This window comes from Paroedura picta, chromosome 12 (assembly GCF_049243985.1).
Source record: "Paroedura picta isolate Pp20150507F chromosome 12, Ppicta_v3.0, whole genome shotgun sequence".
NCBI classification, from domain to species: Eukaryota; Metazoa; Chordata; class Lepidosauria; order Squamata; family Gekkonidae; genus Paroedura; species Paroedura picta.
This window is the reverse complement of record NC_135380.1, coordinates 1,881,469-1,897,753: the sequence shown is the minus strand read 5'-3', so window position 1 is coordinate 1,897,753 and position 16,285 is coordinate 1,881,469. Positions and strand designations below refer to the sequence as shown.

The 16,285-nt window shown below is 51.8% G+C and overlaps 1 protein-coding gene across 2 annotated transcripts in view; it reads right to left on the bottom strand.

The window, feature by feature from the left end:
* ZBTB16 (zinc finger and BTB domain containing 16) overlaps nucleotides 1-16,285 on the bottom strand; it is a 132,346-nt gene that overhangs the window by 38,166 nt on the left and 77,895 nt on the right. Inside the window, exon 4 of one of the 2 annotated variants that reach the window (XM_077305569.1) lies at nucleotides 12,608-12,694. The exons of the other annotated variant lie outside the window; for it this stretch is intronic. Coding sequence (XP_077161684.1) covers nucleotides 12,608-12,694 — 87 coding nt within the window. The remainder of the gene's footprint in view (nucleotides 1-12,607; nucleotides 12,695-16,285) is intronic. 2 annotated transcript variants of the gene reach the window in all.

The following is a 16,285-nucleotide window of genomic DNA, read 5'->3' as shown; positions in this document are numbered from 1 at the left end:
TGGATTAAGTCTCACTTTGTTGCCCATATCCATTCCAAAACTGCCTCCAGGCAATTCCCACAAGTTCCCTGGGATCTGCTGGAAGGGCAAAAGAGAGCTGAGTATTCTCACTGTCTTGGAGGGAAGTCAACCCAGGGGCACTAGGGCCATGTTGAAAAGCATGCTGGTCTCTGCAGGCCAGAGGCTGTGGGGCAGCAGGCAGGCACCGGCCCACCCAAGCATTTGAGGGTGCCCCAAACAGTCTTGCTCCTTCCCCTCGGCTGCCTTTCCCGCTTCTCCCTTGGGTGCCTTCAAATGTGCTGCCAGGTGTCTCTGGAGAAGCACGGCTTGGCAGGCAGGGCCGGAATGTCTGAAATAATGGCATGCTTATCCCCCCCCCCACCTAATTGAATTGCGCAGGGTGACTTGCAACATATTTAAGGCGTAGTCCAACAAGTAATCAATACTCCAACATGATGCAACATGATCCACCTCATGATAACGGCGGTGCCAAGTTGATCAATCAGCTCACAGGCTAATCAGATGTTTTTATGGCGTGCCCCAAATCCATCAAGGCAGGAACCAGAAGGATGGACCAGGGAAGGGAGGGGGGAAGTGAGGGTCGCCATCCAGAAGGCTTCTCTCTGGTGGTGGCTCATCTCCCCTCAGAAGGAGGGAGGACCCCGACCTTCCCACTGACAATTGGCATCAGCAGGTGTTTCCCAAACGGAGACCACAGAAAGGATGGTGTCCACTGGCCGAACCCAAGAGGGGTTCACAGACAGGTCGTGGTGCTTGGAAATGGTCAACTTCATCACATCTAGGCAGAATTGGGCTGGGAAACTCTGCCAGCATCCTGCTCTTGAACTGGGGAAGGGGAAAGAGCCGTATCCGACAACCTTTGCTGCCTGTGGCTTGTAGACATGAAGAGACACCTTGGAGACGGCAAAGGAGGGAAGGCTGTGTCTATAGGGGGTAGTGGCAGAGTGTGTGAGCTACAGCAGTGGTGGTCGGCCTTTTGGGTACGGTGACCTACCTGTCCAAATTTACGTGGTGTGGGGACCCATCCAAGGCTGACCTGAAGTTTGTTGGCCCCCTAGGCAAACTATGACCTGGCCCCCATCTCTTTCTGCCTTCCATCTTCTGCAGTGCCTAACCGGATGTTTTTGAGAAGCCAATAAACATAGGTCAAAGGGTAAAGCTGCCTCCAAGCAAGTGACATCCCAGCCTTTGACCACCCTCATCTTCCCCATCACATCCCTTAACTCCCCCTAAGATCCCAAGGACCTCACTGTGGTAACTGTCAGGACAGTGCATAAATATGGTTCCTCAGGTCAAAACCTGGTTCCCAAAATACAAAAGAGCAACCCCTAAGAAGGGGTGCCCCATGGCCCACTTACAGAGGCTTTGTGGGTGACCCTCAGGCTGGGAAACACTGAGCTACCCAATGCTAGCTCAGTGAGCTGGGCTCCGCATGCTCTTCACCCTCCTACAGATGCTCTGGAAAGTTTTACAGTCTGCAACGGAAAGATCTGGAACACAAACTTGGGCCTGATGTACGGCCACCAGCTCCCTTTTAGCATACGATTAATCTGAAGTTCAACCAGCTAAGGCAGCCTCAGGAGGTAGGGGGAGAGAGAGAGAGAGAGAGGAGTTGTTTTCGTGAGCCGAAGGCGCGCTAGGCATTTCGTTTTCAAACCGTGAGCCAAGACACACAGCAAAATATTTCAGCTGCAAGTCATAAGGTTCTGATTATGGAACGGAGCCCTTCCAAAAAGAGACACCAGCTCTGTACTTTCTGTTCCTCTGTAAACACATCGATGGCCCCATTTCAAGAACGCCCGGAAGATTCTGTTACAAGGAGAGGGGGCTGGCATGGCAAAGCACTCGTTTCGAAAACAACCCCGAGGGATGGCCGGGAGCCAACGCTGACAAGAATAAATGTCTAAAGTTAGGCTTCTCAATCCATATTTAGGCACCAGGAGTAAGTGCGGCGACTTCTCTGAAGGCCTCGTGCCCCACCACACCTGCCACAGCCAGATGCAGGAGGAGGTCCAAAGCTCCTCACTTGTCAAAGAGCGGCCTGGGGAGGGGTCCCTAATGTGTGGACACGATCCTGGCGGTTGGCTTGAGGAGTTGGGCTGGACAGAGTGGTGAACGTGGACACAAGAGGGAGTAATCCAGCCTTGTTGTGTGGGAAAGCACGCGGAAATGACAGACAGCCGACCTCAGAGAAGCAGGAGCCACAAACGCACCCTCCACCTCCCCCCAACCTCCCCGACTGGACGAGGGAGCCCATCGTTTTGTGGAGACAGACTGAAGCGTAGCAGCACCTTAGAAACAAACCAGATTTGGGGGATATTACCGGTTGAGAGCCAGAGCCCCCTAAATCCAAGAGCTTTGCTGATGCCCCCCAAGTCTTGTGGCTCCCGGACTCCGATCCGGCCGTTCTCCAGGCTGCCTTCTGAAATGTTGCTGTGTAGTGAGGCAAGAGCCACAAGAATCAATGGCTTTCGTAACAGGGATTACGAAACCACATGGAATGGCCAGAGCTCCACTGAGCACCATGTGGGTGCACCACATCGGTAGGATCTGCAGCACTGCCAGGCTGTGTGCCCAGGGGAGAGAAGGGTCAAGGCGAAGAAGGAACCCTAAGCAGAATTTTACTCAGTGGGCTTGGGAGGGCTTCCCTGGGCTTAGCCTTGCGCAGTGAGGGTCCGTGGGAGCCAGGGTCTACCTCAGTATCCTTCCCACAGGCCCATCCAGCCCAGCCAAGACTTCGGAAGGTCCGTCCAGAGCAGTTTTGCTGGCAGGCAGCGGCCTCAAGGCCCCTGTTTGGGATGGAGGAGGCCGTTTCCCCAGCCTGAAATGCCCACTGCGGAAAGCAACCAGCCGGAAAGCCAGAGAGGCACAGCGGTTGAGAAGAGAGGAAAAGCTGGTTTTTATACCCCGCTTCTTACTACCCAAAGGAGTCCCACAGTGGCTTATTCCCTGGGAGAAATGGCTACTTTGGCGGGTGGACTGGAGAAGAAGGGCTGGGTTTTTGTACCCCGCTTTTTACTACCTGAAGGAGCCTCAAAGAGGCTTACAATCTCATACCCTTTCTGTCCCCACCACAGGCACCCTGTGAGGTAGGTGGGGCTGAGAGAGTGGCCCAAGGTGATCCAGTTGGCTGCATGGGAAGGGGGAAATCAAGCATGGCTTTCCAGATTACAGGGTGGCTCTCAGTGCCCTCAGAAGGCTGCAGAAGGTGGGGGGCCTCTGCCCTCCCACTTGAAACCTGTGGGCTGGGTGAGGTAAGAGGCACCATTCCAGAAAGAAGAAGGAGAGAAAGAGTTGGCTTTTTGTACCCTGTTTTTTATTACCTTAAGAAGCCTCAAAGGGGCTTATCATGACCGTCCCTTCCTTTCCCCATAACACATCCTGTACTGAGATTCACATTCAATTCCCAACTTGAAACAATTCCCAACTTTCAGAAACAAAATGGACAGCCCTGCAGAGGCAGCACTGAGAGAACAGGGCCTCCGACATGACTGAGAGGTCCTGCCAGGAAGAAAACCCCGAGACAGATCTGTACTGCCAAACTCAGAGGAGAGTTTCAACCACTGAGCAAGCCTCCTCATGGACCCTGCAAACAAACTCCGGCTTCCCTCGTGGCTGAGGCCCCTCACCCTCTCTGTGGGGGGACCAGTCTAGCGCAACACCTGCACTCCTGCACCCCGTGCTTTGCATGGAACCAGTACGAATGGGGGGGGGGAGATAATTACCCTTAAACATACTTAATGCCAACAGTACATTGCCGCTATCTGTGGAGAGGCCTGCTGATAGTATTTTCCCCACAAGCTTAATCAAGCTGCTATCTTAAAACTCTCCAGAGTGCTGTGAAGCAGTAATAGGAAGTCGTAGGCCGTTTGAGGAGGGAATTTTCATTTGTTTTCCTGGGGAAGGGGACGAGGAACCCCACACGGGTTCTTCGAATGCCAAGCCCAAAGAGGGGCTTCTCTTTTGCAGAAGGGCTGTTGCTGCCACGGAGCCAGCGGCCAGATGGGTGACTTGCAGCCACGGACGCAAGAGCAGGCAGAAGGCAGCCCCAAAGCCACTCTGTGAAGGATGCTCCTGAGCCGCTGTGGTTCTCGTTGGGGTGGAGGGTGGCAGGGCACATCGGACGCTAAGCAGGGGCAGGATTTGGGGGGCAAGGGGAAGCCCCCTCTGCTCTCACTTGCCAGGCCTGCCATAAACTGGAGGCGGAGCAGGATTGGAACTTGGGTGGCTCCGCAGAAGAAGGCAAAGGAGGCTCTACAGAGGGAGGCCCTGGCCAAGCCCGACTGCCTCTCCCTTGCCGCAAAAGCCCTGGCTGCGGTCGCCAGAAGGCAGCTGCAACGTGGTGGCACTTCACACCCGCACATTCTGTTTTCTCCCACTTAAAAATCCCCCCAGTCTGGGCATGGGGGCACAGGGCAAGGCCAGCCGCACCGAAGAGGTTTGTGCTGGGGTCAACAGAGGACGTGTCCAGGAAAGTCAAGGGAACACAATGAAGGTTCATGCTCTCCCCTCCCTCTCTATTAAAGTCAGGCATACCAAGGCGGGAAACCTTCTGAAATAAATAATATCCATTAACGGGAGGAACTTTATAGCGAGGGAAACTTAAAGTAACTTTAAACTGGATACTACCAGGATGTTTTACATTTTCACTTGTTTCACGCCAGCCGGTCTGCATCCACAGACAAGCCTCAGGGGAAGGTGATACATCAATCAATCAATCAATCAATCAATCAAATAAATAAATGAATACGAAAGATGGAATTTGCACCCATCTCCATGCTGAGTAAGGTCAGCTGGGTCTCCCACCATCCACCCCCTCTCAGGTTTCTTCTGCAGAACACCCTGGAGCCAGAACACCCTACCAGCAGCCAAATATTATCAAATATTATAGACTCGCTTTGAAGTATTATATTATCAAATATTATAGACTCGCCTTGCAAGAAGTGGCCACGACTGTCTTAATTCATTTCAGAATCTTTTAGAAACCACCAGGAAAAGAAGACTCACAATGAAGCAAACATGCAACTGAAAGTCAAACGCCTCTTTGTCTGGGGACCCTCCTCCACATCCCAATGCCCCTTCTTCCCGAGAGACGGGACTTGTGGGTCCCTTCCCTTTCTCCGCCTCATCCTCCTGCCCTCTTCGTGGTCATGTGACCAAGCCACTTCGCTATGAACCAAGCTGCCCCCGAAATACTGCTGCAACCTTTCCAGAAGCACCCAACATCCCCCTTGCCCTTGGGAGATGCTTCCCATGTCTGCTCATGCCTCCCCCTCATGCCCCCTTCATTTTCCCTCCACGGCATCAGCACAGCCTGAAATCCCACTGGCTCAATAGGGCTACAAAGTCATCCTACTGACTACGAGATCGCTGATTGGCCCCGTCGGCCATCCCGGCCCCTCCAGGAAGATGACGGGGAGATTAAAAGGGGGGGGATGACATGAGGGAAGCGGCAGAGAGAAGAAGCCACAGCAGGGAACCAAAGAAGAGGGGCAGGCCAGCGCCTCGCTCCCTGGGAGCACAGCTTCTGATTCAGAACCGGTCGGTGGCCCCTTCCGTTGCAGATGGACCTCACGTGGGGAGCCGGGTGCGGGCAAAGTGGGGCTCTTCCCGTTAGGCAAACATCAGTATGAAGAAGGGGCAACCACCATGGAACATCACTCATTTCTACAAAGCGGATTGCAATGCACGCATTGCAAAAAAGAAACCAGATTTCCCAAGATATTTAGAAAATTGGGGGGGGGGGGGGCTGAAACGCACAAGTTTTCCTACCCACCGTGCAATTTTACTGTCGGGATCATTTCAGAGGGCAGCTGAACAGTTCAATTCAAGCCCAGTAGCCCCTTAGACTGACACAAGACAAAGAGAGGGGGGAAAATAAGCTTCATCACACCAAATGCTGAATTAAGAAGCACCAGGTTAAAGAAACCCAAATTCGAGGGCCTAGCAATCCTGAATCTCAGTGTATTATCCTGAATTTGATAACACGCTTATTATATATTGAGATGCAGAATTCCTTGACCCTTAAATGTGGATTTCTTTAACCTTCTGGTTTGAGGCGCAAGCTTTTGAGAGTCACAGCTCCCTTCACCCAAAGACACCCAATGGCCTTTTTTCATCTGCTTCCGATCTCTGGCAAACCTGCTCGAGACGGTACTGACCCTGCAAGTGGAAAGCTAGCATCACAGTCAACCTTCCCTCCCCCACTACGACTGCTGCACTCAGGGAGGATCCCCCCCCCTTCCTCCTCCTCATACACCTCTCCACTTACCACAATACTGTTTTGAATCTCTAAAATAATGTGACAACTTAATGACGGCACAATTATCTAAATGTTTAACAGACATGTTATCTAAGTGAATCGGATCGAGATTTCATCCCGCTGACAATAAACATCAGTGGGAGCAGCAAAAGTGATGGGCAAATTATCACAAGCCCTGCAATTTCAATGCTATTAAATTTGGAGGAATAACAGCCCCGAGGCCTGTAAACGCTGAATAAAATAGACCCTTGTGTTTGTCCAACTATTAAATCAAAACGCTACCAACATCCGAGAGGAGGCAGGGGAGGGGGGAACAAGACAATTGATGGCTTTTCATGCTCCAGCCACACGTCAGCTTTATTAAGTGCCCTGCGTGGGCTGGGTGCGTTTGGGCCCTTTGCCAGAGAAGTTGCGGGGAGGGCTGGGCAGCCACAGGGCACCTGGCTGTGCCAGGAGGAGGCCAACGAGGCGCTCTGGGCAACCGTGAGAGAAGCAAGCCCATCTTCTGCCGGCAAGAACAAGGCTCCTAAACGCTCACTCATTCTCGGGGTGGAGACGGCGAATCGGCAGGCGAAGGGAACACAGGTGGGAGGGCAGGTAGATCCCCCTCACACTCTGTTCTAAGCAGCAGCCTCGGAATAGAGAAAAGGAAGTCCTCCTTCACCCAGAGAGGAATTCGCATGCAGAATGCACCGCCGAAGGAAGTGGCAGAGGCAACTGGCATAAGCAGCTTCAAGAGGGGGCTGGAAGGATGGCTCTAGCTCAGGGGTAGTCAAACTGCGGCCTTCCAGATGTCCATGGACTACAATTCCCAGGAACCCCTGCCAGCGAATGCTGGCAGGGGCTCCTGGGAATTGTAGTCCATGGACATCTGGAGGGCCGCAGTTTGACTACCCCTGCTCTAGCTCAAGGCTGCCAGTGGCTCTAGCTCAAGGCATAGATGGAAGGCTCTCTTTGGGCTAGAGATGCTCTGGATTCTTGGAGCCTGGGGGCAAGAGTGGGAAGGCTTCTGGAGCCCTGCCCCTGCCGGGGAACCATCCTGCCAAGATCAAAACAAAAGGCAAAAGGCAACTCCACCTTGGGCAAAAGAGTTGGACTTTTAGCGGGACTTTTCTTGTTTCTTTGCTCGATGAGGAACCAGGACATGACTTCAGACAGCCAGGCAAAGTTCATGCAGGATTATGGCACCCAAAAAGTAGCTTTCACCCCCCGTGGGAGGCAAGAGTCTCTGGGGATGGGCCTGCCCCACAGTAAAGAGTACCACTGAGATCATTAATCAACCTGCGAGGCACTGGTTATCAGACCCGAGAAGTTCTACTGCTAAGAAAATCCACTCTATATTAGGTACCAAACACATCCCTGTAGTAGCCGAGAATGAAATTAGGTCAGGAGTGACTCCATGCCAGAGCACTGACTGTAGAAACATAAGCACATGGCACCACCTCCCAAGTGGGGATGACGTGACGCAGCACTTTCCGAACAGCCGTTCACTCATGTGAAATACTTTGGCACAGCTCTCGAAATCCTATACGAATCACCTCTGATATTTAGAAAAGTCAACAGCTACTACCATTTTTTTTAGAAAGGAAAGAGCCGACTCACCCAACCTGAATTCCAGAGGCAAGCTACAAGTGGCTGGCAGTGGTAGAAGTCCTCTTTTTTAATTTGAAAAGAAAAAGCCCCCCCCTTCTCCCCCAGGTATGGACACCAAAACCTTTTTCTTACTGATGCAAAACCCAGGCCACATGATGCAAACACCTAACAACAGCAGAGATTAAATTCCTCCTTAACAATTACAGATACTTAAGGAGGGAAATGTGTAGTTTTGTCCCATCCTGAGCAGAAATATGATCTGTCATGAAAAGAAGAAAAAGTCTACTTGGCCGCTATCTCCAGCTTGGTGTAGTGGTTACGAGCAGCAGCCTCTAATCTGGAGAACTGGGCTTGATTAGGGGAGCAAACCTTTTTAGTACTGATAAAGCACTGAAAGTCCTCAGGGTGGAACTTATAAATTGGCCAAGGGAAATTTAACACATTGAATTCTCTTTCAGTTTACAACACCATTTGCAGAGCAGAGCCAGTGTGGTGTAATAACTAAAGAGTGCCGGACTCTAATCTGGACAACCGAGTTTGATTCCCTGCTCCTCCACGTGCAGCCATCGGGGTGACCTTGGGCTAGTCAAAGTCCTGTTAGAGTTGTTCTCACAGAGCACTTCTTTCAGCCTCACCTGCCTCACAGGGTGTCTGTTGTGGGGAGAGGAAAGGGAAGGGGATTGCAAACTGCTTTGAGACTCCTTTGGGCAGTGAAAAACTGAATGGAGCCAAAACTGAATGGAGCCAAAAAGCACAGAGCATCTTCACATCCCTGCCGGCAGCTACAGGTCACATCCAGCCATTAGGCGGAGGAGATTCATCATGTGATGGGAGGGACACAAGTGGCAAATTGCTCTGACATTATGCAGAGATGTGGCAGAGGAGCCATTGCAAACTTGTCTCAGCCGGCTCCATAGAACTGGCATCCCATACAGCCTGATCCCAGCTGGGCTGCTCTCCTGAAATGGCCGTCAGAATCTGGGGCAGCTGAACTCCCACACAGCCCCACGCTCCTCTCACCTGCCCTGGGCTGAAGCGAAAAAACAAGGCCGGCAGCTTCGTTGACCGATGCAGGGACAGCAGAGCTCAAGGCATGCCGTGGTGTGCTGGGTCCCTGCCCTGAAGGCTGGCAGTCTGCTCAGAAGACCAGCCATGCTGCAAGGAGGGTTCCTTTTGCTAGGAGGGTTCCCTTCAGAGAACTGTTGAGAAGCGAAGATTTCGATCCTCCCCGCAGTGATTGGCGACTAGAGGAGGCCTTCGATCCCTTGGCAAGAGGGGCCCCTCTCTGGCCAGGAGGCCTGCTGCTGACATGGAACAAGAAGCACTTGTTTACCGATGAGACACCCTCTCCGCTGGGGTCAGGCTGACCCAGAGCTGCCTGTTTGTGTTCCTCCTCTCTACATTTTCCTGTCACCATCTGAGCTCTGGCATGGACGGGGATGTTCTCAGTCCCAAGGTTATAAATCAAAACATACTTAATCTGTCCAAGGAAGAGCCCCCTCCCATCCCAAGGTCACAAGTGAAACCTGGCAAGTGGCAGCTCTCTCCTCCTCCATTTCTGAGGGCCAGAGAGAGAATTCACCCACTGCCACATCAACTTTGTATTACTGCTGCACACACATTCTCCTCTGTGAAAAACATTTCATCGGCAGGCAGAGATGGGCTTTGGGGGAGGGATTGAAAGGGTACAAAGGACTAAACAGAAACTGTTCCATACCTGACACTCATAGAAACACAGAAATATGGAACCATAGAATTGGAAGGCGCAATAGAGGCCATCTAGTCCCACCCCCTGCTCAATACAGGATCAGCCTCCATCATCCAGGAGAAGGATCTGTCCAGCCGCTGCTTGAAGACCACCAGTGAGGGGGAGCTCCCCACCTCCTTAGGCAGCCCCTTCCACCGCTGAACTATTCTGACTGTGAATCCCCCCCCCCCATATCTAGCTAGTACATGTAATTTGAACCCATTACTGCAGGTCCTCTCCTCTGCGGCCAACAGAAACCACTCCCTGCCCTCCTTCAAGTGTCAGCCTCTCAAATACTTAAAGAGAGCAATCATGTAAAATTTCTCAAAATTTTGAAGCCATAGGGAAGAAAACTATTTTTGTTCCTTTCTTGGAAGGGCAGGATGGATTCCAGGAGAAAATGAAATATATGCTTGCTTATCAAACCCATCTTAGCCAACATATAATATAAATTGTATTCGTGTGACATATTTATGGAACTGAGAAGTTTTCCATAACAAAAAATGGTAAGAGTACAAAGAATTGCAAACTGCTACACCCTATGATAACAGAGGACCCATAGCTTGATTTTAGCCGGCAGAAAACAAATTCCGTCGTAAACAAAAGGAAGTATAGTCTTTGGACAGGATTGCAAGCAGAGCTGGCTTTTAAGTTAAACTTATTTAACCCTACGATCTCTAATTCTTCTACTGGAAAATTGGGGGGGGGGAGTCTTCAGGGGAAAATAGTTTCCCCTTTCTATCCCCCCCCCCTTCATGGTCCTAGCAAGAGGAGCTTTGGATGCTAATATATATTTCCAAAGCAAAGCTACAATCTGCTGGGCGGTGGGGGGGGGGGGTTCTGATGGGCTGTGGATCAGGGCCATGGACTTCTGCCCCCAAGAAAACCGAAGGGATTAAAACTTCAGTTTATGGCTGGATGGCTTTCAGGCTGTAAGGGTTGCCTGTTTCATAAGATCAGAACTTATACAAAGGTACAGCTGCTATCAAACCCCGCAATGCCTTCCCCAAAGGAGCAGAGATTTCCCTTGCAGATGCTGAGCGCCAGATTTAACATTTCTGGGGGGTCCTCCGGGTCGATGGGACGGTCCTTAAACAAGATGCAGAAACATGATGACCATCTAACAGGAGGACGAGTAAACCGAGCATCAGTCCCGGAGCAGAGATTCCGACTCCCTCTACCTCATACGGCTTCTTAACATGTTCGTTTTAAGCAGATTACTAAAATATAGAAAACCCCCATTAAGGCCTATTTAAAAAATTAGAAAAATAAGAACAGGATTCTAATCCAGATTTTTTTGGAGGAGGGCGGGGAGAGAGGGAATGCATTGATACCACTGAGTGTACGCAATCACCACAGCTCGATCTCTTTGCAGTGAAGTGGATCCACCCCCCTCACCCCCCCCCATGCTAGAGCTCCAAGGCTGCCAACTGCACTCCTAAGGAGCATTCTGGCTTTGCAAAGCTCAACCGTCTCGCTACTTGGCCTCTGAAGGAAGAAGAAGAGCTGTTTTTTAATACTCCGCTTTTCACTACCTGAAGGAGCCCCAAAGTGGATTACAAACACCTTTCCCTTCCTCTCCACACAACAGACACCCTGCGAGAGAGTTGGGGATGAGAGAGCCCTTAGAGAACTGCTGTGAGAACAGCTCTAAGAGAAGTGTGGCTAGCCCAGGCTGCATGTGGAGGAGGAGTGGGGAATCAAACCCGGTTCCCCAGGTGAGTCTGTTGCTCCTTACCCAGTACCCCATGCTGGCTCCCAGGGAGCAGCATACCGGCTCTGCTCTGAAAAGGGCAAATGCTGGCAGGGTCTCATGGGAATTGTAGTCCATGGACATCTGGAGGGCCGCAGTTTATACCAAGCAAGACAGGAATGGCTGACCGCTGCTTCCGCATGCACGCTCTCCTCCCCAGCTTAGAATCACAGAATCATAGAGTTGGAAGGGGCCATACAGGCCATCTAGTCCAACCCCCTGCTCAATGCAGGATCAGCCCAGAGCATCCTAAAGCATCCAAGAAAAGTATGTATCCAACCTTTGCTTGAAGACTGCCAGTGTCAACCACTGGTTCAGATCTTGCCCCCAAGCCAGTGGCTGCCCGCTGTTATCATAAGGACCAATGGATGGTTGGAACAGCTTTGAAAGACATGCCAGAGGGCGGGAGTTCGAAGGCTGGGCAGCCTCAAAAGCACGCTGAGAGAACAGTTCCTCCGAGTAACCGGTCTGTCCACACGCCGACTGTGCAGCTTTTGCACGGCAAGGCTTCCGACTGGCCTCCGGAGGTCTGGCCGGCAGTGCAGACCCCTGCTTTGACAGCAGCTGCCGCTGTTCCACACGGCTCTTCACCGCGTGACTGATGGTGTGGCTGGTCCCACCTCCTGGGGCAGCCATGTTGTGGCCGCCATTTTGTGATTCCGCCCACGTGACCGGGCCAGAACGCCAAAGGTGTCTGCAGACTCAAACCAACAGGGGCCCCAGCATTAAGCTGCGGGCTAAAGGAAGGATACTGAAAGAGCACAGCTGTTGACCGACCCCCAGTTTAGAAAGGACGGCACAAACACTTGCGGCTGACCTTTCCAGTGCTGGAAGTTTTGCTGAACAAAGTGCTGCTGCTTCAGGCCCCAATGGCCAACCTCCCACCCCCGAAGTGACATGTGTGCAGCCAGGGCCAACTGATGCTCGGTGTAGGAGAGGACCTCCCTGAGTCACAGCTCTCCCCACCCTCTAGCTAGAGGTTCCTGCCCCACCCCTGGCCAAGCGCAGGCACCCTGCCGGAGGCCACAAGAGGATTCGGAGCAGCGGGCTGGGTGCCTCTCACTCGCCCCACACCCGGACCTCAGAGACCGACACTGAACCAGTGGTCTGGATGGAAGGGATCGGGCCACGCCCAGTGCGAAGAGGAAGCATCTCTTTAACGGCAGGGCCTTCCCTGCAACCCCAGGACGGCAGATAGGAGACGGGGCGGAGGGGAGCAACCAAAACCTACCGGTGTGTGTTTGCCTGTGACTCTCCAGGGCCTCTTCTTTTGAGAACTGTGCACCGCAGTGATCACATACAAAGGCTTTGGCACCCGCTGGAAACAGAGGGAGAGAAAAAGAGAGAGAGAGAGAGAGAGAGAGAAAGAGAGAAAGCACGTTATCAAAAGCTATTTGCAAAAAGCCCTCTGGATTTGAACATCTCTGGCGAGAAACGGATGGCCATTGTGACAGAATATGGAGCTGGCCATCCTTGTAGCCACTGGAGATCAATGGGAAACTCGATCCCAAAGTCATTTCGCTGAGTATTCTAGATAGATTAATACACGTAAGATGTCGGGCCCAGCCCATCCTTTTGAAATGCCCGAGAGGTGTGGACGGGCACAGCAGCAATTTTAAGACTAGAGCGGCACAAAGAACAAAGGGGACATTTCCCAATCATGAGAGCTATAATTAGCTGCCCACTGAGACATCAGAACACCCAGAGCAATTCAGCCATCTCAGTCATTTTACAACAATCCTATAAGGTAGGCAGCATTACTATTCTCATATTGCCTACAGGAGACGGTGAACAGAGAGAGACAATGGAGAGCCAGGGTGGCATCGTGGTCAAGACTGGAAGACTTTGATCTGGAGAACTGGGTCTGATTTCCAACTCCTTCTCCATGTGCAGCCAATTGGCTGACCTTGGTCTAGCCACAGTTTTCTCAGGGCTGTTTTCACGGAGCAGTTCTCTCAAAGCTCTCTCAGTCCCACCTACCTCATGTTGAAAGCTACTTTGGGACGCCTTCAGAAATAAAGTGGGGTATAAAAAAACAGCTCTCCAGTGAATCAAGGCAGAAGCAGGTTTTGAACCAGGGACTCCACAGCTCCTACACACGGCTGCTGTGCTGGACCGGCACACTCACCCATGTCTCTGCAGGCACCCAATCCTGCCAAGAATTGCACAGGCAGCAAACTCCATCGCAGCCTTGCGGATGAGAGGCAACCTTTTTCCTGGCCTGCCTCTTGCAAGACCCCCAAAGCCTGTGATTTGGCCAGACCCCGTGGGTTTAAAACCAAGGCAAGTGTCAGATCCTTCCCCGGAGAAGGCTGGAGGGCTCAGCACCAGGTCCCTAGTCAGATTTTATACAACGGCAGACAACGACCCCATTTGCAAGATCCTTCCTACAATGAATTCTGCAGCCAGGACCCAGGAAATCTCATGAGGACCAACTAACAGCATTCTTTGCCCTGTGTGAAATGGCCAAATGTGTTTGCAAACCATCCCAAAATGTGCATTGGAAGTGGACTGAAAGAGCCTTATTCGGCATGTGTGAAAGTGCCCAAGGAGAAAACCAGATGCCCCACTCTTCTTATAAATGGCCTCTCCCCCACACTCCCTGAGGCTTGCTGGGAAACCCTGGGCCACTTGTTCCTCTACACCAGGGGTGGACAAACTGCGGCCCTCCAGATGTCCATGGACTACAATTCCCATGAGCCCCTGCCAGCGTTTGCGGACTCTTTTTGAAACTTGGAAGTTCCATTGAGGAGATGCTCCCACGGCTTTGCTGTAAATTTGGTACCGCTACCTCAAACCCCCATCCCCGCTAGACCACAGAACCAATGAGAAGGCCAAATTCTCCCACTGACCATAATAGCACCATAGGTTATATATAGGTTATAAAGGCACCAATCGATTCGGCCCGACCTGAATCTCCGACTCCAAATCTCTGAATCCGAACTGGTGATTCAGATGAATCGGATTGAGCTGAACTGATCAGACCCAAACCTGAAACACACCATATTGTATCTTCCTGCACACATCCGTAGTCTACCTCCCAGACGGCAATTTCCTCCAAGGGGACTGATCACTGCGGTCTGGAGATCGGTTGTAATTCGGGGAAATTTCCAGACCTCATTTGGGGGTTGACAACCTTCTCCTGGAGGCATCTGCCTGCCCATGACTGGGAGATCCCCTCTGATCTAATGTCTGTGCCAAGGAAAAAGTGGGTTACCATATCAAGTTTCTTTCTTGAAAAACTCGCACCTCCACGAGAAGCGGGCCGTTTGCCGAGAGACCATTACAACTAGGGCTGAGCACTTTGGTGGCGTCCGAAGCGGCCGTTTGCGCAAACGCCGAGTTCGAATGCCAAAGCACCCAACCCTAATCACAACCGCCAATGCTATATCAGGGTGACGACGCATCTCATTCTAACGGCCTCCTCGCCTCCACGCCCCCCCCCCCCAATTCCCTAATTGTCATACGTACCATCTCTGCCTCAGAGGAAGAAAGTCTACAGCTGATCAGATAAGGAAAGGGCAAGAAACGACATCGCGCCTTGAGACCTGCAGCTCTTCCCCCAGCTCTCCCTGGGGCGTGGCCTCTGTGGTCTTTCTTAGAAAATGGTTACCAGCCCAGGCGGTCTCCGTTGGGTCACAGGCCCTTGCTGCAAGCGAGTACAGGATGCCAAAGAGCAGATAAGGAACTTTGCGGATAAAAATAGAGCCCACGCCGTAGACTCAGCCTTCGAAGCATATGCCGCGAGGCCCAAGCTGTGAACGCAATTGCTAGAAGGGGAGGCTGGATTCATCTGTTCCAAGAAAGTCTCGCCTGGATCAGGCAGCCAAGAAGCAACTTTGAGCACGGGTTTAGAAAGAAGGAAGAGAAAGGAGAAGCCAACATTTTAAAAAGGGAAAGGGAAAGAAAACTAACAAACACCCCTTGCTAACATTTGGGAACGGCTGCATTCAGCCTGGAAAGCAAGGTTGCCAACTTCCAGGTGGGGCCTGGCGATCTCTCAGAATTACAACTGGGAGGAAAGGACTGCTATTCAAAGAAGAAAAGGAAGAAGAGTTGGTTCTTAGATGCCGCTTTTCTCTACCCAAAGGAGTCTCAAAGTGGCTTCCAGTCGCCTTCCCTTTCCCCTCCCCACAACAAACACCCTGCGAGGGAGGGGAGGCTAAGAAAGCCTGAGGTTACAGAAGAAGAAGAAGAAGAAGAAGAAGAAGAAGAAGAAGAAGAGGAAGAGGAAGAGGAGGAGGAGGAGGAGGAGGAGGAGGAGGAGGAGGAGGAGGAGGAGTTTGGGATACCTGGCTTGATAGGAGTACATGTCAAAGGGCCTTAGGAGTTCCACTGTACAATCAGCTGAATATGACAGCTAAGAGGGCTAATGCGATTTTAGGCTGCATTGCTAGGAGCAGAGAATCTAGAGCAAGGGAAGTTAGAATACCACATTGGTTAGGCCTCATTTAGAATATTGGGGCCGGTTCTAAGCACTGCAGTTCAAGAAAGACACTGCAAGTTGGAACATTTTGACATAAGGGCGACTAGGACGGCTGAGGGGCTGGACTCCAAGCCTCACCAGGCAAGGGGGGGAGAGTTGGGTCTGTGTCGCTTGAAGAAGAGGAGGGCAACGGGGGACAGGAACGGTGTCCCACTATGTCAGAGGCAGACGTGCTGAAGAGGGGCCAACCTGTTTCCTGCAGCTGTAGAGACCAGGCCTAGGAGCCATGAGTTCAAACAATGCAAAATGAGGCTCCACTCACACATTCAAAAGCCTTTCCTGAAGGCGTGGGCTGTTTTAGATGGACTGTGCGGTCTTGGAGTGTGGTGGAGTCTCCTTTGTTGGAAGTCTGTAGGAGGAGACTGGATGAGACCTCATCAGAAGGGGGTCCCTGAGAAGCTCTGTGTGATTCTGATCTCCAGA